This window comes from Phascolarctos cinereus, unplaced genomic scaffold, assembly GCF_003287225.1.
Source record: "Phascolarctos cinereus isolate Bilbo 61053 unplaced genomic scaffold, phaCin_HiC Scaffold_3;HRSCAF=262, whole genome shotgun sequence".
NCBI lineage: Eukaryota > Metazoa > Chordata > Mammalia > Diprotodontia > Phascolarctidae > Phascolarctos > Phascolarctos cinereus.
In genome coordinates, this window is record NW_027555736.1 from 2,382,364 (window position 1) to 2,407,530 (window position 25,167).

A 25,167-nucleotide genomic window follows, 5' to 3' on the forward strand; every position below is an offset into this window, starting at 1 on the left:
CTAGACACCAATTAAGCCTCACAGTATTTCTTGCTGATCCCCCTGAAACAACCACAGGCCAACGACCTGGCCAAGCAGGCTGGCTGTCTACAACTTCACAAAATGAGACGAAATACCCAACCCACTGTTGATGGGTCCCCCTCCCCGAGTAGAATGCTGCTTTTTAAGATTCACTGTTGGCTAATTTCACAGAATTCACCTTTTAAATAATGGAAAAATGTCCACATACACAGCGAAGATTCAGTTAAACATTTAAAATTTATTAAACTTTTTGATCAAAATAGTTGAACAAGTATATACAATCCCATTGTGTTAGTACTGAAGTGTTAGGAACAAGGTAGGCCCCGCTGCTTCCACAGCTCTGTTCTGCCCTCTCAGACTTGGGAACGGTGCCCCAGCCAGGAGATACGGGAGTAAGAACTCCTCTTAGACTCTCAGTTCATTCACAGCTTAGGGGGCTCAATGGACAGAGCAGGGGACACAAAACGAGGGCTAGACGCATGTTTATCTGCACCGCCACGAGCAGGATTTGCAGCTCCCGCCCCTACTGTGGGAGGCACCAAGTTGTGACTCTGGTTTATTCCTTAACTGCCCAGCAGTATTGCCATAGCACCCATCACCTATGGACTTTTATACCCGCATTAGTCTTGGGACATCCTGACTCCTCACGCCAGACATTTCACTCTGCTGATAAAATCTTTACACATTCATACTGATGGTTTGGGCGTAACAAATTCTATACGCTGGCTTGAACTGCAATAGGAAATTCAGCATGCAGGTAACTGTAACAATATTTTAAACGGCACATCCCTCCCTTCCCCCACCCCCCAAGTACGAAAAAGGTTAAAAAGGAAAAAAGAACAGCAGAGGACATCAGGTACCCCAACTGTGGCAACTTGGAGGCAGTCTGAAAGCCAGCTAGTTTTAGTATTGGAGCAGCAGCGACTCTGGTCATTGCTGGCTGTTAGCAGCCTCCCCCGTCAGCTCCTTGCCGCCGAAGAGCCGAGCACACCCTAGCCCGATGACACACAATTGTAACAACACCAACCCATGGCCTTGTGGTGGGGGGAGAACACTGCACACAGTGCCATTTTGTCAGTGATTCAGGACAAAAACTGGTCATAGCTTCCCATCAGGATAACTTTGCACAATTTCAAATAATGCAATAAAAGAAAATAAAAAGACTGATTCAATACTTCCAGATTTAAAAACACTTTTTATAGTTTCTTATTTTTATTAAGTGATTACACCAGAAGGTGTGATTAAATACAGTGGGAGAGTAAATACACATGAAAAACCTGCTGCCGGACCCAACTCAAGGCCGACCTAAGCATCCACTGGTAAAACCACCGAGACCCAGAAGAAGGCCAGAGAAGGAATGTTCGTATTGTCATGATGCACAATATAGGTTCTGAAAGGCCCAAACAGTACAGCAGAGGGAAAAAAGAGAGAGTAAGCGAAAAAGAGCGAGCTTTGACAGCTTTTCTCTTGAATGTCGGATTTTTGGTCTATAAACCGGAAAGGAAGGCTCGGACTTACATAAATACATTTATTCTGAATAAAGGCCTTTACTGAGCACTGTCCACCAACCTTGCTTCTCGTGGCTTCTTCTCACCTGGGTGAAGGCAGAATGACCGAACCTAGACCAGGCCAGCTTCTTTCCTCTACCTACCCAGGGACGTGAGTGCATCAGTGTTCTTCATGGAGAGGACGAGAATGTCTTTTCTTTGAACAGAAAAGTACCCGGGCTTTGCAAGCCAGGAGTACGACAGCGTCCCCAGATGTGTCTCTAGTTGACTTTGTCCTGGAATATGTACAAGTTGTTGGTGGCAGCAACAGCAATGATGTTCTGGAGGGGGTGCCATGCTGTGTGGAGGATCTTTTTGTTAAAGTCCAGACTGTCCACGCTGATCTCATCTTTCCTCCTCTTGCCCCCAGTACACACCTTCCGAGGCTTTAAGATGGCCCGAGGTTTGCTGCTTTCTCTTGATGCTTCCAAAGTAACATCCCTCCGAGTGCTTCTGTCAAACATTCTGAAGAAATTGTTGTATGACCCAGTCATGAGGGCACTGTTTTTGGGCAAAAGAAAGGGAGATCCTCATAAGTCAGACAGTCCCCAGGCCTCTAGGCCACGCCCTGATGCACACACTGAGTTCCCAAGCGGGCCCCTTCAGGCTGTAGTTCAAGTCAGGAAATCCTGACTCAAAGCCTCAAATTCTCATGCATTAAAATTCTATCCAAGGGGCACGGATGTTAGCACCACAGACTAATTTTTATACAATATTTGATTTCTTCAGAGACTAGTCAGGAATGTTGTTAACATGTATGATGAATTAGTCCTTGAGAGGCAGCACAGGGCCGTGAACACCCCGGCCAGTGGACCCTGACAAAGTCACTTTCCCCTCACTGCTCTCGGCACCTCTCCCAGACTGGGGACTTTCCTTCTCTAGCAGTACCCTATCTCAACCAGATCCGGGTTGAGGCTCTGCCCATGGAGAGAGGGGGAGGAGTCACTGTCTCAGGGAAGCAGGACAGGAAGGTGCTTTCTAGGCTATCCAAGGGACTCAAGCGGCCTCCTCCCCAAGGGCATCCTTCCAAAGGGACCTCCCCGCCCTGGGCTCGGGCAGCCCTCGTCCCCCAACAGAGCTGAGAAGATCCAGCAGAGCACTGACTGAGCTGAGACCACGTGGAGGCAGGCGGGTGGCCTCCTGAAGAGGGTGCCAGGTACGTCGCTTGGTCAAAGACCCCCCCACATTTCCTGGCCCCGACAGAGGAAAATGGCTTTTCCCCGGGGGTCTCCCTGTCTGCTTGGACGAGGCCCTCCTGGGGACTCTGTCCAACTCACCCATCAGAGCCGTTCCAGCAGCACTCAAACTTGTCAAAGATGCAGTCATTCTCATAGAGAGAACAAAGCTTACTCCGGAGATATTCATGAACCTGAAGGCGAGAGCACGTCCAACGTGACAATGCTGAACTCTTCAAGAAGACAAGGGCTTCCTAAATCCCCCCACTCACCTGATAGGTCTCCACAGGCCTAGTTTCCATGTTGAGATCCCACACTTTAACTGAAAGGTAGTCTCTCGTCATCATGTATCGGCCACTGTGACTAAACTTCACATCAGATATTGAAGAAATGATTTCTGAAAAGAATGACCTACTGCTGGGATCTTCAGGCTCTTCAAAAACTGGAAATGGAAACAGCAAAGAGCTTTTAGTGCCCACTCTGAAGTCAGGAGAGGCTGCAGAGGGGCCAGAAGACAGGCTCTTTCTCAAGGACCCTTCAGTGGGTGCCCTCAGTGAGCATCTGGGCTAGCGTTGTGTGATCAAGGTTTCTTTTGTTTTTACCATTTACTTCAAGCTAGACCTTCTGCCCTGGCAGCTGCCATTCCGAGTAAATGAAAATGATGGAACTTAAAACTCTTCTGCTCCTCTAACAGGGCATCCAGGCCCCTCTGGCCCTTTCACATCCAAGCACAGAGAATCATTAGAACATCAGATTCATAATCCCCCCAACAGAGGGATGAGCAGACCCCTCAATGAGGAGCCTGCTGTCCTTGGCCAACGCATCTGAGCGTTGGGGCAAGATTAACAAAGAATCTGTGGGTCTTCACTTGGGGAGCCTGGCTAAGACTTAGTAGGGAAGTCTGAGGAAGGGGGGGAAGACATTCAGAGGGCCCAAGATAAAGGTCTAAGGCGGAGTGTGAGCCTGCCTTATCTGGACTCTAAGTCTGGCATGCTAAAACCCTAGCCCACTCTACATCTATGGCCTCTATGCAAGAGACCAATGAAAATCCAGAATTCAACACCAGGGCCACTGGGTTTTGCCCACATCCCTCCGAGGGCTTCTCTGATCTCAACTATTAGTGGCTGCCGGATTGGGGATTCAGAGACATTTGCACAACCGCCGATTTTAGGCTGTGCTTGAGCCAAAGACTGTGAGAAAGATTCTGTAGGTCTCCTATCACTGGTCACCAATGGCTTGTCAAGACCACGAGCTCATGTTCTCCCCAAAGGTCGTGAAGTTTCTTCCAGGGGAGAACCTTAGGCTGGCTGTGCCTACACCCACAAGGAGTCCCTCCAGACCAACTGCTTGGGCTGATGGGAAGTACCCCCTTCAGTGTCTCACTCAGGGCTCTCCCCACCCCGCCTTGGATTCTGAGTTAGTTCTTAAGTTTCATAAACAAACTCGGATACATTTAAGCCCTGCAAGGCGTCATTTACTTTCCAAACAGTCTGAGCAGAGATTATCCTGGCTGGGTGTCCATCTGCGGAGGGATGCAGCACTTCTGCAGACACGATTCATTTACAAATGGTATCAATGGTATCCTCTCATAGACTAACAGTCATTTGGTGATAATGAATTATCATTTCTTAGGTTCAATTATGACCCCGAAAATGGGAAAAGAAAAAAAAGGGCAATAATCACATCATTTCTGCCCACATGTATGTAACGCAGACCCATTCTATGGAAAATGAAGACCAATTCCCCCACAGTTTTAGAAATCAAATGATTCTCCCTCAACAGCTCACTTAACAAAGGTATTTTAGCCCAGCAATATCAATAATGTGCAAAGAATACAGTTTTCACTGCATATATTTCTTTTGGTTACTTACAGCTAAAAATCAATCTTGCTTTTCCCAGCCAGGGCTTCATCTAATTCAATGGCTTAAAACATTAGCTGTTCACTTAAATTTCAAAATGAACAGAACTCAACTTGGTAGCTGGAAATGGTCACAAATGAAAGGAGTTCTGGCAACCTGACCCCAGTTTTCAGCTATCTCTGATTAAGCACAAGATTCTGGGCACAAGTCCAGGCTCAGAGTGGCTCAAAGCCTCCACCCCATTATTTCATATGTATTAAAGGGACAGAGATGACCCAAAAGTCAGTGGCTCATGCTGTACCCGTGAGGACAATGAACGATGATCTCAGCTCAATGACCAGCTCCCTCCCAGCCAGACTGAATCTATGAAGGAAGAAGGGGCCACTTACACTTGGAATGCCTGTCACACAAGGCTGAGGAGCGCATATCACACAGTCTGATGGTTCCTTTGCTGCTGCTGTACACAAATACGTTACACTGATGTGGGTGGAATTCCGCGGCAGTGATCACTTCCGTCAGTTCCTCCATGTTCACAGGCTTAATGTCTACAATGTCTGCAAGCGTGCGGTTAAGGCAAATGGCAGTTAGGTTCTGGACGGTCATCAGGCAATCAATCATTCAACCTGAAATTACTCCTAAGTGGGAGGCAGCCTCCTTGGCAAGTGATCCCCACAGCCCAAAGCCCGTCCTTCTATAAGCGGCTCTCCCCTGGGAGCCCCCAGAAGTATCAGCTGGAAGAGACTGGCTGTGAGGAAGGTGCACACCCACACAGAGTCCCAGCTCCCAGGAAGATGGAAAAGAGCCCACTTGGTCCAACTCATTCCAGCGTCACCAAGGACACCTAGGAAGGGAGCCACGGGGCTAGCAAGCTGGTACGCCGAAGGCCATTCCCGAGGCACCCGACACACACAATCCGGCCAAGCAAGAAATGGACCCTGACAAAAGGCAAAGTCACTGACTCTACATGTAGACAGAGTGGGGACAGCCAGACAAAGGGTCTCTGGCCCAAAGCAGGCTTGAAACAGAATTCCTTCAAAACACACTTTCTGCTCCAAAAAAGAACAGTCCATTTCCAACAGTACTTAACACCAGGCTGATGGCCCAGGACCACGTCATGAACCAGCAAGCTCTGGGTGCCAGGCTTTCCTTTGTGTCTCCTGACTCTGAGACCTCAGCTGAGCCCCTGAACCTCTCGATGCCCTAGGAGTGAGGGCACAGAAAGAAGATGCTGAAGGTGGCCATGCCCCTTTCAGAGCGGACCATCAGATGAGGGAACACAGCTCCCACACAGCTACAATACGACAAGATAACATGGGGCTGAGTGGCACAGTGTGAGGTTAGGGCACTACTAACCAGCAGAGACAAAGCAAGGAAGGCTGCCTGGAACGGGTGCCATTTGAATTCAATAACAGGGAGGGCATGCCCAAAGAAAGTGCCCACACCATGAACTGGATGATGGAGTGTCAGCGGAAGGGAAAGCCGCATCTGAGATGATGTCGAAGCTACAGACCCAGCCCCAGTCCCCGGGGAGCTTTAGCACCCCAGCAAACTGGACGATCATGCCTGTGGACCCCTCTTCTAAATTCCCTATTTCTAAGTCACCCCCCTCCTTGTGGTGTCTCAGCCTTTTCTGGACGTCACCCTAGACCCTCGCCCACGCTCTCACAGTCCCCGATCCCAGCAGCTGCCAGAGTGCACCACCCCTGCCTTCACCTCCATCTTCGGCCCCGCCTTCATCACCCAGACTATCCTCCTCTCTCTTTGTATCTCCAGCGCCCAGCACAGTGCCTGGGCCACAGGGAACACCCAGGAAGGAAGGAGGAAGAACAGCCTTAACCCTTTCAAGGGGACTGAATGTGACTCTGAAGGCCAAGGAGGAGTCAGAGCCAAGGAGGGGCTCAAGTAGCTAAGCAGCCAGGCGGAAGACAGGCAGGGAGGCTCGAGCTTGAACTCTGCCTCAAACTACTGGCTGGGTGACCCTGGGCAAGTCACTTAACCCGTCAGCCTGTTATTACGGGGCTGGCACCTACCTCCCGCAGTTACTGTAAAGACCAAATGATATTTGGAGGGTTTTGCAACTGTCAGAACTCCACCCCTCTGCTCACTGTTACTAGTCCTGATATTGTAATTAATACTGCGGAGGCAGGAACACCAGGCTGTGGCTTCAGGTGTGAGGTAACAGAGCCAGAAGAGTAAGCTCTAGCTGGTCTCACGGACAAACAGGGAAGCTGGGGGGGGGGGCGCGCATGCGCAGGTGTGTGTCTGCTAAGTGGCCTCATCCACAGAATGATGGAGGCCCACCTGGTGCCCTCTCCAGGACCCTGGGTTAATTCACCTTTGGCACCTGGGACACTGAGGCAGAGACAGGCCTCCAGATCGACAGCTGGACTGCAGGGCTGGAGTCCAGGAAACAGGGGAGGATCTTACCTGGGGGTGAGAGCGGCAAGGTGGGAGAGGCACTGATTGCCAAGGCCAAGTGGCAAAGACAGAATTCCAGAGGAAATTCCCAATTCATCAGATTGGGAAAGAAAGCAGTAAAAGGCCCAAAGAAGATTTAGGGAGGGAGGAGAGGGGAATTTCAAAAGCCAGGAGAAGAGAATATTCTGAGGAAGGGGATGCTGCCAAGAGGTCAAAGAGGAAGCCTGAAAAGAAATATACTGAACACCATTTGTGAAGGCAGAAGCCAAGTGTTCGGGAAGGGGCCACCAAGAGTGAGGTGGTGGGAAAGGGAAGGCTCTGGAGCAGTGAACGTGACCACAGGTGTGTGGGGAAAGGGGAGCGGGAAGCTACTGGAGACCTGCGCATGGGGGTGGGAAGGCAGGAATCCGTGCTGAAGAACACCCAGATTCACCCAGACAGGCTTCATTGTGCACCTGGCATGTGGAAGGAGAGGCCAGGTCCTGTGTGCTGGGGAGCCCTGCTCTCAAAAGCACACTTGAGAGTTGGCAGCCTGTGCATGGAGGTTACTGGGACAGTCCCACCATTTTACGCATGATGAAACCAAGGTCCAAAGAGGGGAAAAGACTTGCCCATGGTTACACGGCTAAGTGGCACATCTGGAATATCAGCCTCAATAACTGAGGCTGAAGGAAAAGAGGGAAGGTGAGAAATGGCAGGATCCAGCTGGGGAGCCCCCAGAGGGCTTGAATCTTCTTAGTGCAATGAAGATGAGACATGGGGGCATCTGGGGGCTCTATGCCCATAGTGACACTGGTCCTTGCCTCCAACTGATTGCTGCAGAGCAGCAGGCCAGAGCCCGAGGGCTGGAAGGGACTGCCCAGGCCTCCTGTCCCAACTAAACTCAGAAAGACTCCCTGCGCTACCACCCACCTCACATGGGGTCACCCCATCACTGCCTGAAGCCCTCCCAGGTGGAGCCCATGAGCTCTCGGGCCAGGCCACTCCAGGGGCAGGAAGGGTTTTCTGCAGCTCCTTCCCACGGCTGTTGGCTCTGCCTCCGAGGCCAAACGGAGCAAGATGGGCCTGTGAATCCCTGCCTTCGTCCTTGGGAACCTCCTCTGAACACTCTCCAGCCCACAGCAGAACAAGGTCCCCAAGGGGCAGGGAAAGACACCCAAGGTCAGTGGAATTGTCAGCATCTGACAAGAATAACCACAAATGCCAAGTGTATAAGGCCCTAATTCAATTTCCCAAAAGAACTCTGGGCAGAATGTACTCAACCCCCCTTTTAGAGATAAGGTCTCTGAGAAGCGAGTGATTTGCCCAGGGAGAGGCAAGATTTGAACCCAAACCTGTTACTCTAATTGTCCTAAGGGCTTCTGGTGAGCTCTGAGAGTACCAGGTCTTGGCTGAGAAGTGAGATAACCATCTAAGGGAACAGAGCTGCCCTAGGTTGGACACCTCTCCGGGCCTCACTCAGTCTCACCATCTGTAATGCGCAGGGGCCAGCCTCCACGGTCTCCATGGTCCCCCAGACTCTCCACCCATGATCCCATGAGATGCCCAAACTCCGCATGGCTGCGGCCAGAATGGCTCTTCAGCCAGCCCAGGTCCCAGAACAATGCCAATGATGCTCAATCAGCAAGGGAACACACTCAGTCTTTTTATGGACCCAAAGTCATTGTAGGGTTGTCCTTGGATTCCAATGAAAGCTTCCACCATCTCATCTAGCCAGACGGATCCTGCATGGTCAGAGCTAACACCTGACCCTTTGTGTTGCTGACTTGTTAAGCTCAGTGTTGAGAGATCCAGACCTAGGCTGGTGCAGACTTCCTCTATTCGAGGACAACTGATGCCTTGGCCGTTGCGTCCATAACACTCCCTGCCCTTTCCAGTGGCTTCTCTCTGAGGAGAGGTCCTTGAGTCCTGAAGTGGGGGGCGGAGAGCCTCCTGAGCGGGTTGACTGGTTGAAGCCAACAGCACACTGCTCTCCTCATTCCTTGGCTATGGGAGCAATACTAAGATGGCACACTCCCAATGTGGATTTAGGACACACCATGGAGAAAGCCTGTGCTCGGGGCCCCAGGGGCAGCCACAGAGCACAAAGGCAAGGAGGCCACTGCCAGGCAAGGCCACAAGTACCCACAGAAGGCAGGGAGGGAGAGGAGAAGCAGGGCACGGAGGTCACGGCTGACCATCTCTGAGCCCAGGGGAGGGTGACCGAGCCTGATTTACAGACACTCTGCTCACAAGTCAAGGCAAGGACGTTCTCTCAGATACGTAATGCTAGCAAAGTGAAGCAGGACCAGAAGACCAGGTTGGGACAGTCGGAGGGAAAGGGGAGGGGAGGGGGGCAGAAAACATCCAGTCTGTCTATGCATTGAGGGAGTAGATCTGTGTGATGGAGCAGTGGCAGAGGCCCACCCGAGCCGTGGGTCCACACAAGCCAGAGAAATGGCATGGAAGCTGGGGAGGTAGGTCAGGCATGATCGCATCTAACAGCGCAGGGGATCCGAGGGGATCTCCAAGGCACAGGGCAGGGAACAATTCTAGGGATGAGACTTGGGAGAGACCCTGGCACCAAAGGTCACCAATGCCCTTCCACCACCCTACCCACGTCTCTCTGAAGCCACAGCCTAGGCAATGTTAGCAGAAGGTAGGTATAGATTAGGAAAGTGAGGCCTGCAGAAACTCCACACAACTGGACCTTGGTGACATGGCTAGTGAGTGCTTCCTTCCCCTGAGCCTGGCAAGCCCGGCTCAATGCCAAGCTGCCCGAGCATCCAGGAAGCATCTGTGTGCTGGGCACTGTGACACTAAGAGACCTGCCCAGGGTCACCCAGCTCCCAAGTGTGGAGATCAGAATTTGGCCCCAAGTCTTCCTGAGCCAAGCTGGGGCCAGAGCTCTCACTGAAGAAGTTGGACAAGGGAAGAAAAGAGAACACCACGGGCCAGCAGGGTCAGTAACTACTCACTGACCTCGGCAACTAAGTCAGCAAGGGATGATATTCTACACAGAATATACATTACATGCAGGTTACACACTAGGCAGCTGGGGGTGCCAGTGAGCACAGAGAGCTGGGTAAAGGCTGACATGGAAGCTGACTCCACATATGCTAGCTGCATCACTATGCTTCAGTTTCCTCATCTGTCAAATGGGGATCACAACAGCCCCTTCCTCCCAGGATTGTTGGGAGGGTCCAATGGGACTGCTTCTGTCAAGGGCTTACTTAGCCCAGGGCCTTCTGGGCACACAGCAAGCGCTACAGAAGTGCTTTCTCCCTGCCCCACTATGGCATATATTGGGCCTTCCCAGCTCGGGACCCTCCCCCTCCTCTTCACGCTCTGACAGAGCCCTTTGCCTCCAGTGCAGGTCTCCTCAGGTCACCCCACTGTGCCGTATACTCCAGGGTCAAAGACAAGCTCCTCCCTGTGGCATGCTACCGACAGCTCCTCTCTAGCCCAGCGCAGCCTTTTAGGCCACCATGTTTGTTCTCCCACTCAGTGATCCATCTCCCTGCCTGGCACTGGACATCCCCACACTTACGGTGCTCTTTTCAATTTTGGAGGGGCCCCCTTGTACCGTCTGGCCTTCCCCAATCTGAGTACCTGTTTGTGCTTCCCCTGAATCTGGAGGCGTTACTTCTTCATCTCTTTGTATACAAACAGCCTGCCCTTGTGCAGCGTGGAAGCTCCTAGAGGGCAGGGCTGTTTCATTTTCATCTAGCACTTAGCCCAGCATACAGTAAGGGTTAAATAAGTGCTTCCTGAATAATGTAATAAAAATGTTCTGCCATAGATTACCACTCTAAGACAGTCAAAACACGAATACGATGAAATTTTAAATACTAGCACTATTACTAAATTTTAAAAAGCCTGCATGTATCTGAGTTCTCTTCAAAGGATTTTGTGTGCTTAGGTATGTGGACTAGCTCTGGCGACTTCACAGGCAAGAGAACTTCCAGATGAGGGAAATCCCTCTACCGGAACAGGCTGGCACCTTTTCTGACCTTTAGAGTCTTAAGACAGTGGTCTGAGATCAAATGACATGCCCTAGGCTACAGGCTGGATCTGAACCCAGTTACTGCTGCCATGGAGCAGCAGGATGTTACCATGAACCTGCTAGGTTCACCTGCTAGGTGATAGGATGAGCACTCCCCTTCCTCGCCCAGCATGAGGTACTGAGGAGCCAGACAGAGGAATGCACAGAGCTCACCCAGACTCTAAACACTGCTGCACTGGTTCCATCAGAACAACACTGGCAAAGCTTGGATATGTACTGGATTTTTTTTTTTTTTGCAAAATAACTAAGGGATTCCAGTAAGAGTCAAGATTCATTGTTTTTTTCCCTCTCCTAATGGAGTTTAAAACTTCTATCCACCTACAGATCTCAGGGCCCAAGTCCAATTTGTTGAGAGATTCCTATGTGCCAAGGATTTGGGCTACTTGCTACATCCCTGCCCTAGACGAAGTCTATTAGCAGAGCGCACAAGAAGGATACTAAAGCTTCTGTCGGTGATTTCTAGATGCCATAGATTGACTCTCAGGTCATCGGCAGAGAGGTATGTTTCATGATCACTGTTGACAGAGATGGAGTTGATGTGATAGGTGTGAGCGTTGGCAAATATCCTTCGAGGACTCGCTTCTACCATCAGATCCATGGGCTTCAATATGGGAACCTACAAGACAGGGACAAAGAAAGACCAGTCATCAAAGAGGTGTGCAGAAACGTACAAAATGGGCCAAGAAAACATCTGCATTCACAACACAGGCAGCAGACTGCATCACAGGGTTATCTTAGGCAGAAGAAGAGCTGCGGCTTGAGGTATTCTTAGAAACAGCACCTATGAGGTGCCCTCTGGCATCCTGTTTCTGCTGCTGCTGTGTGCTAAGCGCCCAAACGGGAAAGGAAGCCAGCTCCTGCTCTCAGGAAGGGGGCAAACGAGCACTTGCGAAGCCCTTACTGTGCGCCCCAGGTGGAATGTGCATCATGTCATCAGGTTCTGGGCTGGTGCTGTCCCAGCTACAACGTAAGGCTTTCAAGAGTAAACTGTGGGGTCAACAAGGTTTCAGAAGGGATGTTTAACCTGGGGAGAAAAATGTTTTTCAAGCACCTGAACTGGGCTAATAAATCTCAAATGCGGAACAAAAAGCCTATTTGCAGGAAATACTACCTAACATAAGCACCTGCTGCGGGCAGCACCTACTGAATCACAAATTTCTTCGGTGCTCTACTCAGGAGGCCTTGTTTAAAGACCCCTAAGTGGCCCTAGTCCAGACCGATCCCTCATCCCTTTAAAAAATGGGGGAAGGAGACATGAAGAGATGGATCTCCCTACCAAGTCCAAGACAAGCCTACTCACTGGAGTGTGCCTGTGTTCCCTGAGGTCTGGAATACACCCGGCCTAACCTGAGCCACCTGGGAGGGTGCTGAACACATCCGACTCTTTCCAGTTGCCCTTCAGACATTATGAGATCTGGAGAACTGGCCTGTGGTAGAGAGATGGGACTTATGCTGGGCCCTAGGGCACAAGATGAGGAAAACCTGGGGACCTGCTACCAAGAGTTAAAGGCCCATCTTTCTGGGCCCCAGAGCTGTGAGCAGGTGGCCCTCAAGAGTCACCCAGTGCTGCCTCAGGACCAAGGGGGGCTTCTCTCCCTGCAAGTCTTCAAGCAAAGGTGGAACAAGACACCTGTATGGGCAGGGTGGGCTGGACGGCCTCTGGGAGAGCTTCCACCCTGGAATCCTGGGATCTCGCTAGGCCTTCTTAGTGGAAGGAAAAGACTGAAATTTTTGTCTGGACCTTCCTGCCACCCACACGTCTTTGCTCCTTGTCGGCAACCAGTCAGTCTATGCCTTATAAGTAAGAGATACTTGAGGGAATGCTGTGGGCCCACAGTGAATGAGGAGCAGCCTTCCTCCAGGTCACCTGGTGCAGGTTCACGCCTCGCCACCCCCTCCCCAGGCTCACCAGAACAGCTCGGAGTTTCTTCCCAACTTTTAAAGCACTCAGGAAGGTAAACCATCACAATCTGCTAGTACAATTCATGTGGTTTTGTAACATCAGTAACTCATTCCATAGAAAAGTGATTTTTGACATAACTACCGATGACATCTATTCAGAGTCTCAGAGGACCGAGCTCTACAAACAGTTAAGTCACTGTTGGAAGTCTTAAAAAAAATTATTTAAAAATTTACATTAATGCAGGCTGAAATCTACTGCAGAGCCTTAGGAAGTACTCACGCCAGGCCCGAGAGTGGCCATCTGACCTAGGGCAGAACACTCCAGCGACAGGAAGCCCCTACTCTGAGAGGCAGCCCTTTTCATGCACTTTACCATCTCCCCCTTTGGAAACCCTTGATGATCTCTTGTGTTATCCTCAAAGTAATGGCTCTTTCCCCTTTCTGTTGTCTGCAACTGGAATTAGTCCTCTAAGAATGCAATGGCAAGAAAGGGTCAAACCTGGGAAAGAGTCCAAAGTGAAGGACAGAGGCTTATAGCAATTCCATCAACTACCCACTTCCTAAATCATCTCAATTCACTCACAGCCTCTGAGCAGGAAGGGATGACAAAACCATCTGGCCCAACCCAAGGCCATCTTGTCAATCAGCAAGCACTTACTAAGCACAAGGCACTGGGGCTCGAAAAACAAGAATGAACCATCCCCTGCCCTCCTGCCCCAGAGCTCTGAGGCTAGCGAGGACAGATATGTCATCTGCACAGAGAAGTACAGAGAACATGCAAAATGAGGCATGGTCTGTAGATCTCCAGCCCTCTACCACGCCAACAGCTTGGTAGCCTTCCCAGCACGCGCAAGCCATCAACAAGTCCAGATCACCATCCCTGAGTCCGAAGACAACCTCCTTCTCCTTCTGACTGGGACAAATGCATAATGATACGTAAAAGGTAAATGGCACAGAAACAAAATCAGTAAGTAAACATACCCGTAGTGCTGTGATTCTGAAAGGGTCTCGGAGTCTCCCGTCTTCATCTTTCAGGTTATAACCTTCTGCTCTCTTATCTCGTTCACTGATTTTCCATAATTTAATAGTTTTATCTGAAAATAAAAGGTCTTCGTCTTTACATGCAGATGAGAAACTCACATTGATCACATGACTCTGAGGCTCCTGCAATCACAAACCCAAACCCCGGGAGGGAGAGTCTGTGTTTGGGCTACAAGAGGGTTCTGAGACCATTAACCTGCCCTCTCAGGCTTCGACAGCTTGTCGTTTCTGCATCTAGGGAACCACAAATAAATATATCTAGGACACAGAATACTGTTTCAATATTTTTATCCTGTGACTAATCCCATTATCACCTCCCACTTATCTAATGACTTTCTGTAGAAGATTTAACTCAGAAAAAAGTAGCAGGATGGGATCACACAAGCAGCAGCAAGAGGGACCTAGCAACCTGAGTACCAGAGCCCAAAGAAGCTCCTGTGGGGCATGAAGCCTTACCGTTAGTAGACAGCAGGAAGTGAGCAGCATTCTGTTGCGGCAACCACCTAATCTTATTAATTTTTTCCTCAATCTCTAGACTTTTCAGATAGTCAAATTCAGGTTCGTGACTTTGAAAGGTACTGTAAACATTATACTCGCCCCTAGAATGAGGACGGCTTTTATTCTGAAAGGAAAACATGACAGTTGCTTTAATGAACAAACACACATCCAGAGGGAGGAAACATTTACTATATAATCTATGAAGTCAAACAATCCCACATGAAAAGGAAATCAAAGAGCAGATGACAAATAAAGGGACAGCCAGAGGCAGAGTGACCTGTGATTTCACTAGTTAAAGGGAGCTCCCCAGGGGAGAAAACTCCCTCTAGCAATGCAGGTGGGTGCAGCCGCCTACAATGACTAGCCCAGGGTCATCCAGCCAGTGATGGTCTTCATACCTGGAGCCAGGCTCTCTTTGGCCTCGGGAAGGGAGGATCAGGTTAAAAAAAAAACAAATTTAACCATTCACATGCAAAATCACCTAACTTTCTAAATATAACAAGGGTAATTATTTGGTCCTAATTACTACTCCCCTTAACCAGGAAATATCGATCAGTCAATATTTATTAAGTGCTATGTTCCAGGCACTTTGCTAAGCACTAGGGATTCAAAAAGAGGCAAAGAGTCCCTGCCCTCAAGGAGTTTACAATCTAATAGGAGAGACGACATACAAATATATACGAAGCAAGTCATATACAGGACAAATAGAGAATTAACAGAGGGAAGGCACTAGCAGGAAAAAGGGTTGGGGAAGACTCTCTGTAGAAGGTGGGAGTTAGCAGTCAGAGGAAGCGGAGCAAGGAAAGCACTGGGGCATGTGCAGCAGCCAGAGAGAATGGCCAGTGATGGAACATGTTGTCTGTGGGACAGCCAGAAAGCTGGGGTCATGGGACCCAGGAAAGGGAGTAGGGGCCTGGGTTATGGCGGGCTTTGAGTGCTAAACAGAACACTCTATATTTGCTCCTGGAGGCAGCAGGGGCTGGCACCACACTGGGGCCAGTGTCAAGAGAAGGAGAGAAAGAGGCAGAGGGGAGAGGTGTTGCACAGGTGAAATTGACAAGCCTGGCACCATATTGGTTACGGGGGGTGAGAGAAAGTGAGGAGTCCAGACTGACTCCTAGATTGGGAGCCAGAGGGACCGGAAGGAGGGTGGTGTCCTCAACAGCATAGGGAAGGTGGAAGACGGGGGAGGATTTAGGGGGAACGAGAATGAGTACTGTTGTGGTTATGTTAGGTTTAAGATGTCTACTGGGCATCCAGTTTGAGACATCTAAAAGGCAGATGGAGATACAGGATTGGAGGATGGCAGAAATTGGAGTAGGAAAGGCAGATCTGAGAAACTGAAGATATTTAAGTATACAGTTATACTTTTTCACTGTTTCAATATAAAACAGTGAAAAACTTGAAGAAAAGACAAAAATAAACACACAGAAGATGCCTTTAAAGTTTCTGACTATTGATTAAAAACTGCAATAACAATAAAAGCTTTGGGGAATTGTCCAAAGTACTCTTGGGAATTAGTGAAACCACTGCCAGAACTTGGGGATCTTTTGGTGCGCAGTACTACTCGTTACCCAAAACGTGTAAATGCCAACATTCTGAGCAGCCACCACCCCAGCTGAGGAGAGAAAGCAGTATTCACTCATAACCGCTCCCCTTGGGGACTGCAGAGAATACTGTGGGTACAGTTGGGCCCCACCCATCAACCAACAGCCATCCCCAAGAGTCTCTGATGACGCAGGCATTGAGTTACCTGCCACCTGCCATAAGGCATGGGCTTCTCTCTGGAAATGACCACTGGGGCAGTCAGAGGTGAAAGGCACTGCCTGAGGCCCCACCAGCTACCCCAGGATGGGGGGCGGGGAGGGCATCTTGAGTCACGAACGGGAAGGGAGTTTCCGGAGCCAAGGAAAGCACAGGCTGCAGCAAACGTAGCCAAGCGAGTGCATCCGCGCTGCCAAGGAGGTGGCTGTGCCCCAGCCCAGCCTCGCTCGCTCACTCACTCACCTGTGTGTCTCTGTCAGCTCAGACCCAGCAGGTGTTTAAAGAAAGGGAATCCCACACAAATCCCACAATCAACACAACTGCAAAGGGGGCTCTCTCTGCAGCCAGGCGTCGTGCTGCCCTTTCCCTCCCTGCACTAGCATGGCCTCTGACCTTTTCTAGGAACTTCCCTACTTCAGGAGGTTCAAGTCCTGACATTCCTTTTCTTCATCTGTAAGATGGGGCTTCTACCATTTGGCTCTCTACTGGAGAGAGCAAAAAGCCGAAGCCTGTCTGCCAGAGGTCCCGGGTTGTGTCCCTGCCTTCAGCTTACTCCATAAATGTCATCCACGCGACTTTTCCAGCTGCCTCCTCCCTGTGACGGTCTCCAGCCCGTCTCAGACTCCCCAGTGCTTAGCGCAATGCCTGCACACAGTAGGCTCGCAATCGAGGCCCTCCTCACCTGGCAGCACCCTCTACTCTCTTAGCCCCACCGTCCACAGCAGCCCAAGCGGTCAAGCCTGTTTCTGGGTATGCTTCCTTGCCTCCTTTTGCTGTGACTGCCTGGCTCCTCCGGGCCATCATCATCCCCCCTCTGTCCCTTCACTCTTCCTCACTCATCCCCTCCCATCAAACCTCCCCAGCACACCCATCCTGGCTCCTCACTTCAGGCTTTTTATCAATGATCCTCTGGGGCACTCGATGCTCTTCACTGCCCCCCAGGCTGCAGGGTCCCGGCCTGAGACCCCAGTGGGTTCGACGGGAGGCAGAGGGAGGTAGCCAAATCCAGCCCCCACCAGTTCCAGTTACTGGGACAAAGCCCCCCAAAGCCTCCCTTCCTGCTGAGCATGTGCAGAGAAGCCAACAGCCACGTCCTCCACATCATCAGCTGTATGTTTTCCCAGGAAATTACACTAAGACAAAGCAATCTCTATATGTCATGAAAACTCAACCTCAATGAACTTTATTTATGGGGACAGACAAGTACTCTGTTCCTGACACTGCCCATTAAAGTGTGACATGGGTATTGTCCATTAGCAGCTGGTGATGTGGGCCTCAGTCTCCTGACCTGTAAAAGGAGGAGGCTGAAGCAGAGATGCCCTCTAAGAACCCCGCCAGCTCTGCTGCTAGGATCCTATGGAGACAAGAATCGTGTCTGCAAAACACTGTAGAGTGGATTCCTTTGTCAGTGGCGGATACTAAAAATATCTAGAATTTTCAGCTGAAATGGTTCTTCTGAATGTTCAAGGGATGTGATCAGCTAAGCAAAAGTGAACATTTCATTTTCTACTCACTGAACACTTTGGCAAAGATCACATGTGAATGCACAAGGACCCAGCGACCAGGGCAAGTCCTGAACAAGGGAGAAGGCGGCCCTTTTGCCAAGGGGGGGGCCACCCTCACAAAGCAAAGGTGATGGGGAGAAGCCAGCAGGCGATCATGTCTGATTTCCCAGGAACATGGGTCAGCATTGCCACCAGCCTCAGCCGCTCAAGCAGTGGGACGTGTGGGGCGCCTGGGCCACCTGGCATGCCAGTTTCAAAAGTCTTTTGGGGGCAAAAGTTTTGAATAATTAATACAAAAACCATTCAGGATTTGGGGGGTGGGGCCACAGTCACATGCACCAGAACCACAGAATGGCCCCTAATGCACGGATGTACGTGTGTGTGCATGCACATGTGCGTGTGGCTTCCCTACCACTGCCAGAGCCGTCAAGTGTTCTATGAAACCACTGAGAAAAACCTCCGATTTCAGTGAGGGGCCAAAGTCAAGGTCAGGGGTGGATCTCAAACGTCAGGCAGTCTGTCCATGACCTGGAGATACCAAGTGAGATTCTCAAACAGCAGCGTTTGCGTACCAGATGTTGCCATCCAAAGGCACGAAGGAGCGACTCTGGCGAGCCAGTGGTTGTCAGCTCCCTGGATTTCTCTTCCCTGCTGGCAGCAGAGAATCTCGCATTGCCCAGCCCGTGCCTCCCCCCTCCCCCACTGGTGACATCAAAGAATGGCCCCCCTACAGCTTCCCGTAAGTGAATCCTCGCTGCTAGCAGGGGCGCCAGCATTGGCTGCAGAACACAAACACATCATCTTCTTCTGCAGTTAGAAGACTCCTTTTGAGGCTCAAGGGGAACCCGGACCCTCTGGCCACTGCCCCCACACTTGTAATGCAGAGCAGGTAAGGGGGCACCCCAATTTCACCCTTGATGCTAGATGGCTTGATGCTGGCCCCACTTCCCAAAGCCATCCTTTTCTTGGCTGGTCCTGGCTGGAGAAGACCCTCCCTCCTGAACTTGGCTCAAAAAGCCAGAGTTTCAAGGAAGCTGGCTACATGTACTCATACCCCACCCCCTACCCCCCACCCCTCTGCTTTTACAGAAAATACAAGGAGCTACCGAGAGACAAAATGGGTCCCAGGGAATGGTGCTTAGGAAGGTGAGATGCACCCCTGGAAACCATCTACCATCTCTGCCCTTCCCCCAGGAAGCAGGGGTAGGGGCCGGCCAGCAGCGCTAACCCCGGCTCTAGGGGGGAGGCAGGGCCGGGTTGTCCCGCCCCCACTCCCCGTCTTTTAGCTGCAGAGGCCCTTTTCTGCAGGAAGTGCTGCACCAACCCTGGTAGCATGGAGGGTCGGCTTCAAGAGCCACTTACAGGAAACTGCAGACTGAGCCTCCTCTGATATCCCAGGCCAAGCAGCTTCAAGACCAGCACCGCCATGCATGAGCTAGGCAGAAGAGAAGACAGTTACTGGGAGGGGCCCACGGGGAGCGCCAAACTCACCTGGCTAAGCCAGTCCAAGGCCGCCGTCCCCTTAAAAGGTGGGGACAAGGCTCCCCACAAAGTGCTAAAGGAGACACTTCTGGGGGGGAGTGTGAGAAATACACACCATGGAATCGGACAGCTGACAAAACCGTCAGGTTGTCAAGGCACAGACGTCTCATTTCTGACATAAGGACACTGAGAGCTCCCCACTAGGTGCGGACGAGGCCCGGTGAGGGCCTCAGGGCCTGGGGCTCAGCTGACGTTTCTACACTCTTTATGGTGTACCAAGCACTATCCTCACAATGCTTCCACAAGATGGGGCGTGTGAGCGTCACCGCTGTTATTTTACAGATGAAGAAACTGAGGCTCGGCCAGGCAGGGACACCCAAACAACCAGAGTCATTTCTGCTCCTTGTAAGGAGGGATACACACACACACACACACACACACACACACACACACACACACACACACAGAGTAAATCTGTGGTTCAGTCATTTCAGTTATGTCCACTTGGGGTTTTCTTGGCAGAGATACTGGAGTGGTTTGCCATATTCTTCTCTAACTCATTTTGCAGATGGGGAAACCAAGGCAAACAGGGTGAAGCACCTTGCCCAGGGTCACACAACTAGCGTCTCGGGCCAGATTTGAACTCTGGTCTTTCTGGCTCCAGGTGTGGGGCTCTATCCACTGAGGACAGGGAACTCTGGTGACTGTAAAAAGATGTTCATCGCAGCCTTTACATTTGGCAATGCTGGTGATGCCCATGTGTTAGAAACACAGAAAATCTGAAGACGATTCAAGCATGTGGCTCCCTTCAATCTGGCTAAGTGAGTATCCCTTACCAGAGCCTGCGCCCCCCAGGAGACGGTTGTGAATTACCATGAGGACAAGAGCAGCAGAACTCAGCTGGTCCCGTCTCCCAAACAAGTCTGCAAATGTTGTAGGAAAGCCAAGGTCCTGCTTGCCCTCTCTCCCTCTGCTCAGGTCCAGTATATAGGGATGACTTACAACTCTTTTCTAAAGTTAAAAGCAGCCTACGCAAGGATTCAGTAATTGTGTCCTCAATATTTTGCTATTATAGAAAAATGTTAACCCTAACCATCTAGAGTAAGAAAATGGTTCTTCTGGGGTGGGTGATTTCTATTGAAGAATGAGTACAAATAAATGAAGACTTCTCTGAAAATCTCCCCAAGAACTCTTCTAACACTTTGCACAGATACGTGTCCAGGCTCCAACCTGCTTCCGTGTAATGTTGGCCCATGTGAAGTAAGCACATGCATTCTGTGGCTCTGAAGTCACTAACCTCTTGTTCCTTCTGAAATATAACCACTCTGCCGCCCTTGTCTCCAGTTGCAAGAAGATCTCCAGAGTAATTAAATTCGACAGTTGAAATGATATCAGCTGTTAACAAAACACAAATAACATGATTTATTTTGGAGAAAAAAAAAATCAAACCAAATAAAAAAGCCCCCAAACAACAGTAAACAGAAACCAAACTCTTAATGGAAGAATCAAAATCCTCTTATGCTGACAATATGTTAGATATTAAAATGAACTTGATGGGCTGCCCCTTGACGTCCCAGGAGATTGCGCCTGGTGTGGTGTTCACCTTTCCCTGCCCCCCCCCCCGCCCCCCACACTGGAACAAGGTGTACCACTTGAAACCGAAGGCCCAGGGCTGACACAACATCATCGCTGAGAAATGCCTGCCAAGAAGTAGGTCAGGTTTTCTAACACAAACCCTCCCCCACAGATGTTGGGAGTCTACCTCCTTGTGGAAAAGGCCAACAGGAAAATAGACCTCCAGCCCTTCAGAGGCAAAAGGGCCTTTGGAAATAATCTAGTCCAAAGCTCTTGATCTTACAAAGAAGGAAACCCACTGACATGTTGATGAAAAAGTATTTTATTGCTTCATACCTGACACAAGACCACTTCATAGAAATCTGGATTAAACATACAACTCTCAAATGAAACACATGTCTCCTCTGGTTCTACGTTTTCCCAAGATACTGAGGCCAAAGCCCTGCGTCTGATTCCCTGCTGGGCCAGTCAGCTACGCTCTGCTCCAATGCCCCCTGGCTTCCCAGCAACTCTAACTCACAGGAGATGATGGAGGCCAGGTGAGAGAGCTCTGATGGACCACCAGGCACATAGCTCTGCTGATTAACAGCTCAGATTACACGTGTGTGGGGCAGCTAGGTGGCACCGGCCCTGGAGTCAGGAGGACCTGAGTTCAAATCTGGCCTTAGACACATAATACTCACTAGCTGTGTGACTCTGGGCAAGTCACTTAACCCTAATTGCCTCACCAAAAAAAAAAAAATTACACGTGTGACTAATGGGAAAGGAAAGACAAATACATGATTATTGCATCTTAACAGGTTTCTTTTTTAAACTAAGAGATTACAAACAAGTTTAAGAAGCCCTACGCCTCAGACTCCCCTGCAGATATTTAAAACAAAGGATTTTCTAAGCTGATACAATCTAGCTACTTTTTAAAGGTTCTACAAATACAGGGAAAGAGTCTACTGATTCTGTCTTTGTTTGCTGACATTATATTACTGTGATCTGAGCAAACGATGACAAGCCTCTTTCCCAGAAGAGCCATAATTCAGTTTTAAGCTACTGATAATTCTTAGATTTGTTAACAAAAGTAAAAGAGTCTGTGTGAGATGGAAAGACTGTCATGGTACAACTGAATAAACTAAGAAAGATGCTGTAAGAAAGGTGAGGGGCCAGCTCTAGAGAAACCTGGGAAGACACATATGAGCCAATGTGGAGAGAAGGCAGCACATTAAAGGCCAACCTTCAAAGAGCTGAGGACTCTCCTCCACACGAAGACCAGCAAATCCTCCTGATGGTTGGATGGACTCCAGGCGCTCACCGAGACCTTGTTTGGACATGGCCAGCTTGAGAATTTGTCGTTCTTTCTTTCTCAATGGAGGGGGAGCCAGATTTTTGTCAATTGAAAAAAAATTATTTAAAAAAAGGGGCAGCACCAAAACATCCCAGTTTCAAATACACTCGAGTGGTGAGGGAAGCCCCCCCCATGGGGGGCTGTAGTGGGCAAAGGGCAGACGCTGGGTGCGGGGTGGGATGATGACAGACCACAGCTGTTCAGCTCTTTGGACAGGGACTTTACAGATGGCTCATGAGAGCTAGAAGAAGTGCACGCGGCCCAATCAGCCACACAGGCCCAAAACAGCCAGCTGTTCTTAGCGGCATCTTTGGGAGGGGCTCTAGGATCAGAGAAGAGCAAATACACTGACTTCTGAGATAGAATAACCGTAGCTAAACGCAAGGTAGTTTAGGAACAGCTCTCTGGAGAAGATGGAGAGATGGAGGCTAGAGAGCCGTACCACCAGGAGGACTGCAAACTGGTGGGAGTGGCCGGACCCAGAGAAGGCCCATTAATGGTCAGATGCCTGCTCTGGAGAAAGGCTCCAGGGGATCTGGGCTTTACCTTGTGTGCCTTCACTATGTGATCAATGACAAACAAGGCACAGAGATGGCATAGCCCAGCAGATCAGCAGTGACACCAAGTTGGGAAGGGGAGCTGACACACCGGATAAATGGATCTACACCATCTATTTTTAATAGACCCGAATGCTGGGGTAACTCACTAACATGAAATTTAACAGAAACAAATTTCTCCTCAAGCACTGCTATTAGAGATTATTTATTTGTTTGTTTTGTGAGGCAATTGGGGTTAAGTGACTTGCCCAGGGTCACATAGCTACCAGTGTCTGAGGCTGGATTTGAACTTAGGTCCTCCTGACCCCAAGGCTGGAGCAGAATCCATGGCACCACCTAGCTGCCCCCGAGATTAATCTTGTAAGAAATACTCACAAGATAACATGGACAGAGAGCCAGGCCAGGCCTGGAGGCAGGAAGACCCGAGTTCAAATTCAGACTAAGACACTTAGCAGCTACATGAATGGCCCTGGACAATCACTTCAGCTCCACTTGCTGCGACTTCTTCAACTGTAAAATGGGGCTACAAACAGCCACTCCCCCTCCTGGCTGCTGTTAGAATCACACAAAACAGTAAGTGTGAAGCGCTCAGCACAGGCCTGCCCACAGATGTGACCACCACATAAAGTTCAGCTATTGGAGTGAGAGCTTTAAAGATCAAAACGACCAGGTTTGCCAAGCCAGCTGAAACCTCTCCTTTCAAAGCTGTGAGAAGCAAGGCTCAAAGTGGGCTTACAAATTTAGCTTCACAGGCACGAGGAGAAAGGCATTGCTGAGAAGCTGTTCCCGCGACAACGCTCGGGCTTCTCCACGCCCTCCCAGCCTAACAGCCAGCAACATAACTCAAAGACCAAGGAGGAGATCCATCTTGGGACATGGAGAGAGGCCCAGGGCCCAGGCTGAAGAACCACGGATGCCGGGATCCCAGATGCTGAGCTAGAAGGGACAGGAAAGGCAATCCCGTTCAACACCGTCCTCAGGTTACACCAGCAGGAAGGACTGGGCAAATCCGGGTTCAGCCTCGACTGGATCACGCTCGATTCTGGCCACTGATCAGCTACACATGTGCTTGGGAAGGCCAGTAACAAGGGAAGTGGCCTGGAGATCACACAACATGAAAATCATGAAGGAAGCAGGCATGTTTTCTCTGGAGACAAGGCTGAAAAAGCTTCCAGCATGTAAACAATTATATAGAAGAGTAGATTTAGTCTGACTGGCATCAATGGACACAAAAAGGGAACCTGTCAGCCCCACCCAGACCCTCAGGCTCCCCACCTCGGAGCCATCCCTCACCCTCCACATCCCAACTGTTGCCAAGGCCCGCTGGTCTCCCCTCTGCACCCTCTGTCTCTGCCCCCACACTGCTGTAGATCCTCATCACCTCACCCCTGGACCACAGCAGTGGTACTCACTCCAGTCCAGTTCCTATGCAGCCACTAAAGTGACGGTCAGTCAAGCTCAGGTCCGATCACCTCACCCCACCCACACTTAATAAAACTCCAGTGGCTTCCCATCACCTCTATAGGGCATTTGGTGTGTTCAAAACCTGGTCCCTTCTAAACTTTCCACCCAATTCCCCTCGACACACTCTGCAATCCAGTGCCTCGGTCTCCTGGCTGTGCCCATCACCAGCCTCGGGGCATTTTTGGTGGCCATCCTCCTGAGCACCTGGAATGCCCTCCCCTCCTCGTCTTTGCCTCCTGGTTTCCTACACATCCCAGCTAACACAACCTCTGACTTGCCGTGGGTGCAGCTCACGTGCACGAGCTGTGTGCCTCTGGTCACCTCTGTTACACTGGGCACACCTTGTGAGCAGGCACCGTCCTTTGCCTTCGTCTGCATCCCCAGCATTTGCTCGGCGCTGGGCCCATCGGAGGGGCTGACCAAGAACAACACACGGCGTCCTAGTTCTTGATCCCTCCCCTCTGGGGTCTGCCCAGGAATGGCTGGATGACGACCCCTGGGATTCCTGCTCACGCACAGGTGACCCATCCCAAGCCAGATTCTGTAGCTACGGGTGGGACACTGCAATTGTGGAGCCAAGGCCACGCTCTTCAACAATCAGCAACACCCTGAATATGAGGAAGGCCACACAGCCTGAGGCTGGGAATGAACACACACACAGAAAGGTGACTTTGGCCTGGGTTAAGAGCCAGACAGAGGCAGTCCCTCTGACTCACTAGCCACACACAAGGACAGGCTACATCCTGGCAGCGGAGCTCACGCGTCTGGCCGAAGACTCCCGCTATTTGTTAGAACGACCACAATTCTTTCACAGAGTCTGCTCAGTGCTTTCAATGACTCTTCCTACAATTGTATCCAAGGATACATTTGCTTCTCAGGATTTTTACTCCCCATGCCACTCTCCCTCCGAGGAATACAAAGCTGGAGAGTCTACGAATCACTGCAATATTGAGCTCCTACTATGTACTAGAGAAATAG

The 25,167-nt window shown here is 50.3% G+C and overlaps 1 protein-coding gene across 2 annotated transcripts in view; it reads right to left on the bottom strand.

Moving 5' to 3' along the window:
• Positions 1–239: 239 nt before the first annotated feature.
• Positions 240–25,167, bottom strand: part of PPP2R2D (protein phosphatase 2 regulatory subunit Bdelta) — a 44,368-nt gene continuing 19,440 nt past the window's right edge. The window contains exons 1-9 of one of the 2 annotated variants that reach the window (XM_020973093.2): positions 20,555–20,639; positions 19,138–19,210; positions 14,465–14,630; positions 13,949–14,061; positions 11,504–11,681; positions 4,992–5,156; positions 3,016–3,185; positions 2,846–2,937; positions 240–2,069 (exon numbers count right to left, since the gene is read on the bottom strand). In XM_020973093.2, the coding sequence (XP_020828752.1) occupies positions 1,790–2,069; positions 2,846–2,937; positions 3,016–3,185; positions 4,992–5,156; positions 11,504–11,681; positions 13,949–14,061; positions 14,465–14,630; positions 19,138–19,203 (1,230 nt within the window). In that variant the 5' untranslated portion in view covers positions 19,204–19,210; positions 20,555–20,639 and the 3' untranslated portion in view covers positions 240–1,789. Of the gene's footprint in view, positions 2,070–2,845; positions 2,938–3,015; positions 3,186–4,991; positions 5,157–11,503; positions 11,682–13,948; positions 14,062–14,464; positions 14,631–19,137; positions 19,211–20,554; positions 20,653–25,167 lie in introns of those variants that run through there. The other variant, XM_020973092.2, reaches the window with a different exon arrangement.